Source organism: Primulina huaijiensis, chromosome 2 (assembly GCF_012295235.1).
Source record: "Primulina huaijiensis isolate GDHJ02 chromosome 2, ASM1229523v2, whole genome shotgun sequence".
Taxonomy (NCBI): domain Eukaryota; kingdom Viridiplantae; phylum Streptophyta; class Magnoliopsida; order Lamiales; family Gesneriaceae; genus Primulina; species Primulina huaijiensis.
Window position 1 is genome coordinate 24,580,222 of NC_133307.1, and position 12,989 is coordinate 24,593,210.

The 12,989-nt window shown below is 33.8% G+C and overlaps 1 protein-coding gene across 2 annotated transcripts; it reads left to right on the forward strand.

Annotated features, from left to right (window-relative positions):
- The first annotated feature begins 211 nt into the window (after nt 1-211).
- Nucleotides 212-10,486, forward strand: LOC140970845 (uncharacterized). 2 transcript variants are annotated; one of them, XM_073432794.1, is made up of 19 exons: nt 212-484; nt 1,699-1,808; nt 2,372-2,530; nt 3,017-3,082; nt 3,173-3,262; nt 3,399-3,704; nt 3,906-4,003; nt 4,797-4,832; nt 4,983-5,103; nt 5,187-5,423; nt 6,112-6,207; nt 6,288-6,353; nt 6,528-6,566; nt 6,642-6,776; nt 7,158-7,519; nt 8,261-8,354; nt 8,664-8,844; nt 9,345-9,469; nt 9,932-10,486. In XM_073432794.1, exons 2-18 carry the CDS (start codon nt 1,710-1,712, stop codon nt 9,437-9,439), a joined length of 2,280 nt encoding a protein of 759 aa, XP_073288895.1. In that variant the 5' UTR covers nt 212-484; nt 1,699-1,709; the 3' UTR covers nt 9,440-9,469; nt 9,932-10,486. The 2 variants fall into 2 exon arrangements, with proteins under 2 accessions (XP_073288895.1, XP_073288894.1); XM_073432793.1 differs by having other exon boundaries at nt 9,345-9,456.
- Nucleotides 10,487-12,989: the final 2,503 nt, after the last annotated feature.

Below are 12,989 nucleotides of genomic sequence, written 5' to 3' on the forward strand. Positions count from 1 at the left end.
TAAAAGTGCCGACCCAGAATCGAATTGACTGCTGAACTATTTATTATGTTTTGCTAACATTAGTTTCAATAAATTGTTTTCCATAATATTTTTTTTGGTCTAACCGTAGATCGATTCCGGGATTGAACCGGAAGCTTCCGATCGAGAACCGGTTCTGTCTAATGGACGTGTTATTTGACACTTTCATCAAACAGTGGTCTGTAGCATTCACAACGAAGTTCTTGACTGGTAAAAAAGTCTTCTCGTCATTTTCATTTACATTTTCCCTTCTCACCTCCAACTCAGTCCCCCAGCTCCTCCGTCTCGCCACCGCCGGTTTCTCACCTACCGGTTCACCGTCGATTTCCCGTCTCTGCATCTGTCTCGCTAATTCTGCTCACATCTTTACTAACTGAATTTATTTGCTCTTGCCTACGACTGACTTGTCGACCTTAACGGACTCCCCTTCTATCGAGGATTTATTGAGTGGAATAATCCGAAGAAGGTGATATTCATGTGTAATTATTTCTTAAATATTTATTCCTTTAGCGTACTGGTCAGTCGAGGTCATGCCTGGCTACTTTATCATGTGATGTATATTTTGACAGTTTTTCATGTCACAAGAGAAGCCGCTATCTTGTAAGGTCTGATCCGTATATGGAAAAATATAAAGTGGTCAGTTGTCATCAAGTTCACCGAAGTGTTTGCTCCGGGTTTCTCCAAATTTTGTTCTTTCCTAGATTTAGGCTTTCTGATGTAAATTTCTTCATCGTGGTTCATTTTGTATTGTAATGTGCTTTAATGATCAAAGGAAGAAGCTTTGATAATCTATTCCCTTGTTTTTTTTTTTTTTTTTTTTTTTTTTTTTTTTTTTTTTTTTTTTTTTTTTTTTTTTTTTTTTTTTTTTTTTTTTTTTTTTTTTTTTTTTTTTTTTTTTTTTTTTTTTTTTTTTTTTTTTTTTTTTTTTTTTTTTTTTTTTTTTTTTTTTTTTTTTTTTTTTTTTTTTTTTTTTTTTTTTTTTTTTTTTTTTTTTTTTTTTTTTTTTTTTTTTTTTTTTTTTTTTTTTTTTTTTTTTTTTTTTTTTTTTTTTTTTTTTTTTTTTTTTTTTTTTTTTTTTTTTTTTTTTTTTTTTTTTTTTTTTTTTTTTTTTTTTTTTTTTTTTTTTTTTTTTTGTGTGGGGGGGGGGTTGGTTTACCATGGACCATACTACTCTGTTTTGCTAGGTTTGTTGGGTTCATAAAATCAAAGTGAACAAAGTCTGCTTTAGTATAAGGGTGCGAGGGTAGTCATAGGAACTTGTAATAGAATCCAAAAATGTTGATTGTCCTAGTTTGACAAATGAAATGAAATTTTGAGATACAAAGTCTCTGAAATCGAGTTTTCTACATGTACACTTTTAGCAATCACATTCTATAATGAGCTTTTCCAAATGTGGAATGCCACATATGAATGCATCTTTCTTTGTTTGTTTCTTGATAATATCCATATTTGGACCTGTCCTTATCTTATTATTTGCTGCTTGGTTATGATAAATTTGGATGAACAACCATGCCAGGAGTATGTAAATTCCATGATCACTCAATCCCTGTTTTCCTCTTCCAGAACAAGATGACCATTTCAGAATGCTATTTTGTTCCTGAAATGGAGTACCATTATTAGACGCAACATCAAGTTGCATTAATTTTTTCAGTAATTATCATTATATCCGTATGTGCTGCAGGATTCTTTCAATGCACGGTGTTGGCAGTGCAGGGAATGCATCTAGTTCAGTTCGTACTCGCAAGGAAAAGAGGTTGTCATATGTGTTAAACGACGCAGATGATACAAAGGTGGTCCTTCATTTTTTAGATTGTTTTCAAGTCTTCCACACTGTTAGTTCTTAAGTGGATATTAGATCCAATGCTCATGTGCTTTACTGATGTAACATGTTCATCCTCAAGTTGATGATGCATTTCCCTCTGTTATTGCATAGGAAGAAAATACAAAAGAAAGGACAGAAGATGACCTTTTGGCTTTAGTTTGTAGAGGTCTGATATAATAGCAGGAGACACTTCATGCTTGTGCTTTTTTATGAAGTGAAATGTGATTATAACCTGCCTTATTAATTTTTGGTTCGTGACATGATATTATAATATATAAACTTTATTGTTGAACCGGGCTAAGATTCAAAAATAGTTTTATGACTTATACAGGAATAGACATTGACTAACAATTTTGTGTTTTGGTTTACATCTGTTGGAATAAAATGTTTTCACCAGTTCTGGCCATTTATAACTTAAAATGTATAATACTCATAAATGATTATCACTTAAAAAAATTTTATGCATGGTGTTCAGGGATCAATTTAAAAAATTTTAAAGTCATTTCGTCTGGTTGTTTTAATTATTTGCAGCATTGTGCTGGCATAAACTGCTTGGCTGTATCAAAGTCAGCTATAGCATATGGGTGTGATGATCTTTTCACTGGTAGTCGTGATGGCACATTGAAGAGATGGGCATTAGCTGGAGATGGTGCCACCTGTTCTGCTACGTTTGAGTCCCATGTTGATTGGGTCAGTTGATCTCGACTTTGATTAAGACTGATTTTCTATGGATTTGAGGGTTTATATTGACTGAAGTGTATGGAGTACCAAATTTACCTAAAAAAGCACTTGTATTATTAATGTAATCACAAGAACTTCCACTCAACTGTGCTTTTAGTTGCGATAGAACTTAGTTTTTAATAATGTAATCAGCCATCGGATGAGGGCATGACGTGTGTGTGGTTTTTCTCAGTTGGTTTATACCTTGCTTGATTGTGATAAATTGTTGAGTTGCAATCTTACAAACTTGATGTGTCCTTTGAAGAATGTTCAAAAAAAATTGGGAGTTATATTTCTGTCTGAAGCTTTGTTTAGGGCCTAATTCCAACAGGCACGTTGATGCCGTTTCTGAATCAGGGGTTTCTCTTTTCTTGAATATTGGAGCCATTAAATTCATGATTTTGAATTTCTTCTGTGTTTTACGCACCCTTAGAGGTTAATGTGTCTGCTGGGCAGGTCAATGATGCTATTCTTACAGGTGGTGACACATTAGTCTCTTGCTCTTCAGATGCCACTGTTAAGGTTCGACATTCAGTGCATTTATACCGCAATATATTTATGTTATACATTATTCATGTACAATATTTTGAAAAAAGTCGTTCTAAATATCAGGTATGGAATTGCTCGTCTGATGGAAAATGTGTGAGGACGTTACGTCAGCACTCTGATTATGTCACTTGCCTTTCTGCAGTGGAACAAAATGTATTTTTCCTCCCAGATTATTTTTCCAATGTCTTACTTTCTTGGACATAGATCTTCTCTTTAGTTGCCTGGTACACTGACGTATGATCCATGTTTCCTTTCATCGGCCCATGATTTTTACGTTCATGAATTTCAGAACAATGTTGTCGCTTCTGGTGGTCTTGGTGGGGAGGTTTTCATATGGGATCTTCAAGCTGCCCTTGCTCCAATCACCAAATCAAATGATGCACCTGAAGATGAATGTTCAACCGGTGTCGGTGGTTTCAGTTCCTCTTTATCGAGTACCAGCATTCGGCCAATAAGCTCAAGCAATAACATTTGTCAGCATGCCACTCAATGGCACGGATATGTTCCTGTTGGTGCAAAAGGCCATAAAGAGTCGGTTTATGCATTGGCCGCAAATGACAGGGGAACACTTCTTGTTTCTGGTGGAACTGAAAAGGTGTCATGGTTGTTTATTTAATTGACATTGCTCTTTGGTATCATGGATACTTAATGAACTGTCAACGAATCATTGGTATCATGGATACCTAATGAACTGTCAAGGAATCATTTTTTTGGTTTCTCATGATGCCTCCCTTCTTTGTAGTTTAGATAATTCCGAAATCCAGGTTGTTTCAGTTGTGCAATAAATTTTTCGTAGGTTGTGCGTGTTTGGGACCCAAGAACTGGTAGTAAAACCATGAAGCTGAGAGGACATACTGATAACATTAGAGCCCTACTGTTGGACTCTACAGGCAGGTTTGTTGAAGAGGTTCCAATTAAACTCAATTTAAAAGATCAATATTGGCATGGGAATTCACATTTGATTCCAATCGTTTGTGGAAAGAAGTTAAATGATTTTGCTAAAGATAATAGTTCTTCATGACGAGTTGGTGAGGATGGAATGACGGGAATGACTTAAGCATTTATGTTTTGTCAATGTTAATTTCATGTTCCCATCCTGGCAATGCAATGAGCTTATGATAATTCTGCGATCCTAACGAGAAAACGACATGGACATTTCTTGGCTGATGCCAGTCCAACTTCCAAAGTTTATCTGTAACCTTAAGTCTTAAGTTCTATTTCACCTTTTTGTCATAATCTCTAGAATTGATTTACCTTGTCTTTTTAACTGGAAACAAAGCCTTGCGCCAACTCCACGGTCAAATGATTAACCTTTTTGTCATAATATCTAGAATTGCTTTACCTTGTCTTTCTGACTAAAAACAAAGCCTTGCACCAACTCCACGATCTTCCATCATGCGTCCGCACAAGATCATCTGCTTTACTGAAAACTACAATTATGTTTTACGCTAGTTTCCTTATGGTCTTTATCTCACAATTATGATGAATAACCTGTCTTTTGTGTTTATCCCTTGTTGTCCAATATGTCTGTCTTTCTGGTGTTTATCCTTCTGGTCCATAAGATTTTGCACCGGTTTTCTTGTGGTCTTTATCTTACAATTAGATTTTACTCCGGTTTTGCATTTTAAGTTTTTCATTTTAAATAATTGGAACATTTTATTGATTATTGTTTCATTATGATTTGCAGATATTGCTTATCTGGTTCCTCTGATTCTATGATCAGGTATGTGCATGATTTACAAGTTAACGGTCTCCTCAAAAGCATCAAGTTTTACTTTTTTTTCATGTACATGTTGTGGCATGGGATTTGGCAATTTAATTTTTGTTATTATTTAATTTTTTGTATTATCATGTTTTTGTTATTGTTGGTTAGGTTATGGGATCTCGGTCAGCAGCGATGTGTGCATTCGTATGCTGTGCATGCTGACTCTGTCTGGGCACTTGCCAGCACTCCAACATTTAGCCATGTTTACAGTGGTGGAAGGGATCATTCTGTTAGTGCATAGAGACTTGCATCTTGCTTCTTTATTTTCTGATTTACGTCATGTTCTGAGAGATCCCATTTTGTGCTTTTTAGTTATATTTCACAGATTTGTCGACAAGAGAAAGTGTATTACTCTGTACAAAAGAACGTCCTATATTGCAATTGGCATTGCATGAGGATGGCATATGGGTTGCCACCACAGATTCTACTATACATAGATGGCCAGCTGAAGTGCATAATCCCCTGAAAATATTCCAAAGAGGTGGTTCTTTTTTAGCTGGGAACTTGTCATTTTCAAGGGCACGTGTTTCAGTTGAAGGGTGTACCCCTGTGAGTTAGTTTTGCCTCTTTGATCATGTTTCATTTTACACTTGCAGCTCCTCGACAACTTTTAGTAATGTAACGTGGAAAATTATTTAATCAAATGGTCTTAGTGATTTAATTTATGCCACCAATTCCTTCCTGGTTGACTTATGTTGGAGAGAAATAGGTGTTGCTGTAAGGTTCATGGTCTTTCTCTTCATTCTTGCACTCAAATTTAACTGAGATTGCAAGGTCTGCGAGGGATACTTACTGTGATTACTCTGGCTTGTGCTGGAAGAAGGAAAACACTTTCCAAGAACATGCAAATGGCAGATTTCGCACCACATCATGTTTTTAAATATTTAATTAATTAATTAATTAGCAGCTTTGCTTATCTAAGTTATAGATATTTGTTCATCCAAAGTCGAATCTTTACTAAGTGTGCATGTGATTGGGGATGACGCTTATTAGTTCTCTTAATGAGATAATTTCTATTATCCAGATTTCTTGCTCCCGATCTCATTCTCATTGTGTGTATGTCCTTTTTAGCTCTCTAGACATCGCAAAAGTCAGAACCATATAATTTGTCATAATACGTTCTGGAATAATGTTATGCGATTCTTATGAAGCTCTTGAAAGTTTGGTGCCTCTGTTCTAATGCAATTTAGTGGGATTATTTTTGACATAAGAAACTGACATTTTAGTGATGGTTTAGGTTCCTATTTATAAAAAACCATCATTTAGTATTCGCGGAGCTGCAGCAATAGTGCAGCATGAGATTTTAAACAATAGAAGACATGTCCTAACAAAGGTAACGTGACATTATTTTCCATGTACTCATTCTTTTTGTAAATTTACTTCTTAGACTGAAGTGATTTCTATTATTTGAAGGACACCTCTGGTACTGTGAAGTTATGGGAAATTACGAAAGGCGTGGTTATTAGAAACTATGGAGAGGTTAGTGATATTATTTTTCATGTTTTTCCCCTTTCCAGATTGTCTTCATGACTTGGTGGGTGGGTTGGATGTGGGATCCGTATAATGCATTATTATAGGATTTACCATGTACTAGTCTCTTCTGTGTGTTTGTGCATACTGTACTTTCTGACCGTGTATTACTCTGTCTACTAGATTTCGTTTGAGAAGAAGAAAGAAGAATTATTTGAGATGGTACATGTCCTTACCATATTTTTTGCTATACCTGAATTTTTCTTCTGCATTCTTTGACGTATTCTCTTCATTTAGGTGAGTATTCCTGCATGGTTCACTGTAGATACAAGGCTTGGGAGTTTGTCAGTACACTTGGAAACACCACAATGCTTTTCTGCTGAGATGTACGCCGTTGATCTCAGCATTAAGGGGAAACCAGAGGATGACAAGGTAGTTGCTCGTACAATCATTCACGCCTCTGCTAAAGTTCTGGTTTTTGTTAAAAAATGGTTCAACTTCATCTTATTTTCTCTATCTGACTATTTTCCTGTATTTGATTTTATTGATGTTTATTAACTCCCGGTTGTGATGAATTTTTATTATATTTATTATGATTAGTGTTTATTTTCAGAATCTTCTTATCTCATGCTTTTAGTATTTATTATTATTATTATTTACCCAATCATTTTCAAATTTTATTAACAGGCATTAAATCATTCTGTTTTATTTGTGATAAAATCCAAAATAAATCAGTACATTGAGGATATTTTTTTAATAAATATTATCTATGTTATTGGAAGCCAAGTGTGTATGAACTTTGCCAAAATATAGGTTAATTTGGCAAGAGAAACCCTTAAAGGGTTGTTGGCTCATTGGTTATCTAAAAGACGGCAGAGATTTGGGTCTCAAGTTTTAGCAAATGGAGAAATTCCACCTGGAAAGGAGATTTCTGCGAGGACGTCAACCTTATCTCGAGTTGAGGGGGATGGCAATTCTGAAAATGATTCTACCGTGTATTCGCCATTTGAGTTTTCGACTGCTTGCCCTCCTTCCTTAGTTACAGAAAGCTCTGTAGGAGGCCCGTGGAGAAAGAAAATTACTGATCTAAATGGAACTGAAGATGAGAAAGACTTTCCATGGTGGGTTATCGATTGTGTGTTGAATAATCGCTTGCCTCCCAGAGAAAATACCAAGTAATCCTCAAGACAAATTCCCTTCTTGCTTTTGCAAATTAGTTTCTCCTGATTGTTAAGAAACTTGACTGCTTGATTTTTTTTCCTCTGGTTCCGGTGATTATGCCCTGTGAATTTTTTAGGAGTTCAGCTGCACTTCTTGTCAACAAGTTTTCTGATTAAGACTATATAATTGCCTAATTGGGTATTTGTTTACTTTGGTTGAGTCTTACTGTTGTTCATTTTTGTCAACTCCTGGGTTCATTCATATATGTCTTATTTTAGAAGTAAAAATTGAAAAGGCTATCTTAAACTGTGAAATTACGACTAGTTACCTGATAATATCTTGACCTGTTTCCGACCTGTTTTGCCAAGACAAACTTGACATTTAAAATACACAAGAAAAAATGGAGGCCTTAGGTGGATGTTACACCGTTATATATTGAAAATTTGCTTGCTACGTCGAGTTTGTATTGCTGACCCTAGTTAAGCATGGTATGTTTCATTTTTATGCTGAGTTTGGGTCTACCTTTATAACTTTTAATGAGATTCATTTCATGATTGCTCTCCATTTCTCTCTTTTTATCTGTCCAGAGTTGTGTTAAGAGTCACTAATTTTTAGTCATGCTATTCCCTTCATGTTTTTAATTTGTGATGAACACAACTTTTTACCAATGAGATAAACGAATTCAAACAATTGCAATAATACTTTCTTGTTTCCATTTTCTGTGGTCAGCTTCACTCTGATTTTCTGTATCTCAGATGTAGCTTCTATTTACATCCATGTGATGGTTTTACCGGACAGTTACCTACGCAAGGAAAACTAAGTGCTCCTCGCATTTTGAGAATACATAAAGTAAGACTTTCCTCAGGGTAGCTCATGTTTGTGCCTAATATTTTTGTTGCTTTTTGTAAATGTATCCTGTTAGTTGGCCACATTTTTATTTTTGAAATGAATAAAAAATACATTATCTTGATATTGCAAGCTTAATAACTGGGTACTGTGTCATTTCTAATTTGCACATACTGTTGTACCCAGCATATTCTGTCAAAAGTTCAACTCAAAATCATGTAATTGATGGTGGATTTTTTATGCCGTGATCGTTTCATCAAAAACTGTGGTAGATGGCTCATTGCCTAAAGCTGCTGTGCTTTCTTTTTGTAGGTGGTAAATTATGTTTTAGAAAAGATGGTGCTTGATAAGTCAATGGAAGATATTAATGCCGACAGTGCACCTGCTCCAGCTATGACAAGTGGTCTTGTTGGAGATGGTTCTTTTCGTTATGGATTGGAACCTTTGCAAAAACATAAGCCTTCTATCGAGATCTTGTGCAATAACCAGGCAAGTTTATGGAACTTTTTGAATATTTTTTGTTATATAGCTCCCACATTTTTTATTAATCATTTTTTTCAAGCATATTTCTATTCCGATATAATTGGAGAAAATATTCAAGGGATGAACATGTTTCGTCAAAATCAGTATTTTTCTTTTGCTGGCCACCGCCGTTAGACCACTTACTTTCAGAGAAGCTTCTGTATTGTTTGTGTTACCTTCCATTGCCGGTTTCTTTCTTGATTAACTTGAATTATGTATATTCTGGTCCTTGAAAATTCCAGGCAGTTTTGTCATCTATTTTATGAATTATTTGAAATCCCGTATCTCATTTCCTTTTTATTTGATTTTCGTTAGTTCATGCTTGTCATGAACACATGATTGTCATTTATCTTCATCATGGTTCTATTTGTGCAATAGTACTATTTTTGTTTTGACTTTGCCCCAAGGCTCCGAAGGAGTAATGGTTGCATCCTTTCCTTTCTGAGTGGATGGTTATGGTTCCCCAGGTAGTACCTGCAGACATGAGCTTGGCCACTGTACGGGGATACATATGGAAGAAACCTGAAGATCTTATCCTGAACTACAGAGTGGTGGCAGGCAGATGATGGATGACAGCTTGAAGGTGATACTGCATTGTTAGTTTAATTTTGGTTGTAATGTTCCAGCCCTCCCTGTTTTCATTTTTTTTCCACTGCGTAATTTGAGTAGTATCGATTGGCTGGCATTTTATGCGAGTGCTGATATCTGACCTAAAGTTGACCCGAGTCCTTCGGATTTTTTGTTTTTTAGCATTAGCTATAGACTCTCTTCTTAGGCGGTGAAAACCAAGTGCTTATATAGTTTTAACCAGAAATTGTTCAGATAGACAGCTACCCGTGTATGTGTGTTGGTTTGATATATAACTTATTTTTTTCCACTAAACTGACCAAATCCTTTGCAAGTTGCTTCTCATTGCAACTTTGCGTTGTCTTTTCAACCCGTCAAGTTCAGTTCCACTCCGCATTTGCATTGCCTGTCACAAATTTCTTTAGAACAATTAATTTATCTAACATTTCTCTAGCATTCGTTTTGTATAAAAAACTTCTTGTCTTCTGCAGTGTGGAAGTTGTCTGTCATCGCGAAGTTTCTCATGCGGGTGAAATGCCGGCTGATCCTGTGATTCTTGTACTTTTTGAACCATCCCTGAAACTTAAACGATTCCCTGAGACAATATGCATCAAAACATTGAACTTGGGGCGATACTAAAGAGTAGCGAAATGTGTTAATTTGCACAAGGATGCCTTGATGAAGCTAGTTTTTTTTATGGCAAAGAGCTCTCTGATTTTGAAGAGCACTTGCATTCAGAGGATTCCCAAGGAATTGTGCTTGCCACTAGGAATAGTTTTTGGCCAAGTAATGTATTTTCGCTTTCACAATTCTCATCCTCATGCATAGGGTTCTTTGTAGTTTTTTTTTTAAAGGAATTTCTATATAGTTTGAAATTTAACTTTTGTAACACATATCCTCAGTTGTTTAATCCTTTATGGCTACCCTTGTTTATTGATACAAAGTTTTGAGTCATTAAATGTTAGCCTTGACTACCAGTGCATGAGACGCAAAGGTTTTGATTTGAGTTCGAAATTATTTTGAATAATTGCATTCAATTGTGGCAACACTTGATTTTTTTCTCTCTTAAATTTCTTTTTTTGAAGCCGCAGATGATTTTTGTGACCACTTAAGTTCTGTCATTTTTGTATTTTATTTTGTTCATAAATTTTATATATTAAGCCGAGTGTGTGTAAAAGCTTATGTTATTTGGGTAAATTGGTTCGAGTTTGCGGCTGATTTCTTTAAGCTCGAGCTTGATTTATTTATTTATTTTTTTTTATCTGTTAACAACTTGTGAGTTTTAAATTGATTTTTTATATTCTATAAATATAATTTATTAATTTCAATATCAATATATAACTTTTTTATTATGAAGTTTAGTGAACATTTTTATGAGTTGAAGCCCCCGAATCGTGTTCTTGATTTGAGCACGTTCATTAACTTGCGAGCTTCTTTTATTATGAGCTAATTGGGCTTCATGAATTTTGTAGGAACATAAATTCTCAGTTCAATTTGTTTCACCAAATCACATGCAAATACTATCTTTTATTTTGAGTTTCTTCCATTTTTTTTCATGACTTGAGAAAGAGTTCTGTCAAGTTTATCTGCTAAGGTGTTAATAAAAAAAAATCGAGCTCTTGATCATCCTATTTCACCAAATCGGACATGAGTTTCTTCCATTTTTAACTTTATGAAACATGCTTGTCATTTTTGGAAATTAATCATTGTTACATTTTTCAATGTGAAATAAGTTTTTATAGAAAATAAAAGGGAAAAAATTGTTAAAGTCTCTAGGCATCCACGTAAGTTTTTCATTGTAAAAAAATTGGAATATGATGGAAAAATCATTTTCATCTGACTTTCCATGAATTTTTAATTTTTAATTTTTGGATTGGCAAAAAGATATGTTTTTGATAATCTTTTTTTATTATTATTTATCTACACCATAAAAATGGAAACTGTTTCGGACCCTTCTTCCTTTCTCTCTGTCTTTTTTTTCTTTGTTGCAAGCGTTTTGACTTTGCAATAATTTAATAAAATTTCAATATAATTGAAAATTTTGAATTTGTTTTTATTGTTTTTACCTTGCTTTTGTGGAAAAATGGAGTAATCAATTTACTACGTTTAGGAGATCTATAGGCACAGCAAAATTGTCGCAATTTACATGAGATTTAAATACATAGGCAGGTAAATTTCAACATTCATCATTTAATATTAATGTACTTCTTCCACATTAAATTTGCATCAAGTTCCATCACCATTAAATTTATCAAACCTTCCATAGTCTTGAAAATGACTACAAAAATTATATATTTTGAATTTCTTTTAATAATTTCTAATATTATTAAAAAAATATATATATTAGTTGCTTGTGTTTGATATGACTTTTGGTATAATTATTACATATAAGAGTGCCTATGTTTCATAATTTAATTAATGTTTCTTTATAGTGTCCAAAATGCCTTTTGTCAATTCTTACAATATTATATTAATTTACGCAAGGAATCTAATGATCACTTTTGATTATTTTAGGTTTGATTTAACATCATAATGTCAATGTATGTTTGCCTTTTTTAATTTTAAACAATTTAGCATGTTTAGTAATTCCTAAGCAATAACATTCATCTTAGTTGCTTTCCCTTTACCGTACGGGGATCTCATCATTTGAATTGGTGAAAACCAATGGGTTGTGAAAAAAGATTGCTTGCCTTTTTTTTTTTGAAAAAAAAAATGAATTTTAAGGTTTTTACTTTTCCTGGTCAAAAAAAAAATGAATTTTAAGGTTTTTACTTTTCCTGGTCAATACATGTCTAGTTTTTTTTTTAAAAAAAAACTAGATACATGTATAGTTGAATGTACCTTATGTTACTACAATTTCTATATATACAACTATGTATGATTAATAATAACGAGAACAATTGTCGATGGTCAAGAATTCGTCGTTGTATAAAAAATTATGATCGTTAATGGATCCGTAATTTAGTGGTATTGAATATGTGATATAGTATCTGATATTAATGGTACGATCAGGTCGATATTATTTGTATAATGTCCAACAAAACGCAGCAGATGTAATATAAAGCGGTTAGATATAAAGAACTATAACGCATTTGAACTTGCTTATATCGAAATGTAAATAAATTAAATTTTATATGTCTCTATGTCTATTAATTTTATATACTATCTAGTCGATCGTGACAAGATGTATATTGTCCTAAAAAAAATTTAAATTAAAATATTGAAAGTGATGACATTCTGGGTAGCAACATGGCCACATGATTACTCACCTAACGGGTTTGTTAAAATAAATGGACTTGCATGTCATGTCTCGTACTTACTATCGAATGGATCGTCCTCATATTTTATAACATGCATGTATTACTTAATTAGATTCAAACTTACAATTTTGAGTTTGCTAACTCATTAGCAAGAATCAATATGAGTTTTTTTTTAAAAAAAATTTGGATGATGAATGAGAAGTATGTGTATTATACAAAGTTATCGTCATTGTCAGTTTCAGTGATAAATCCGAGATGCTGTTGAGAATCAATGACATGATATACCTGA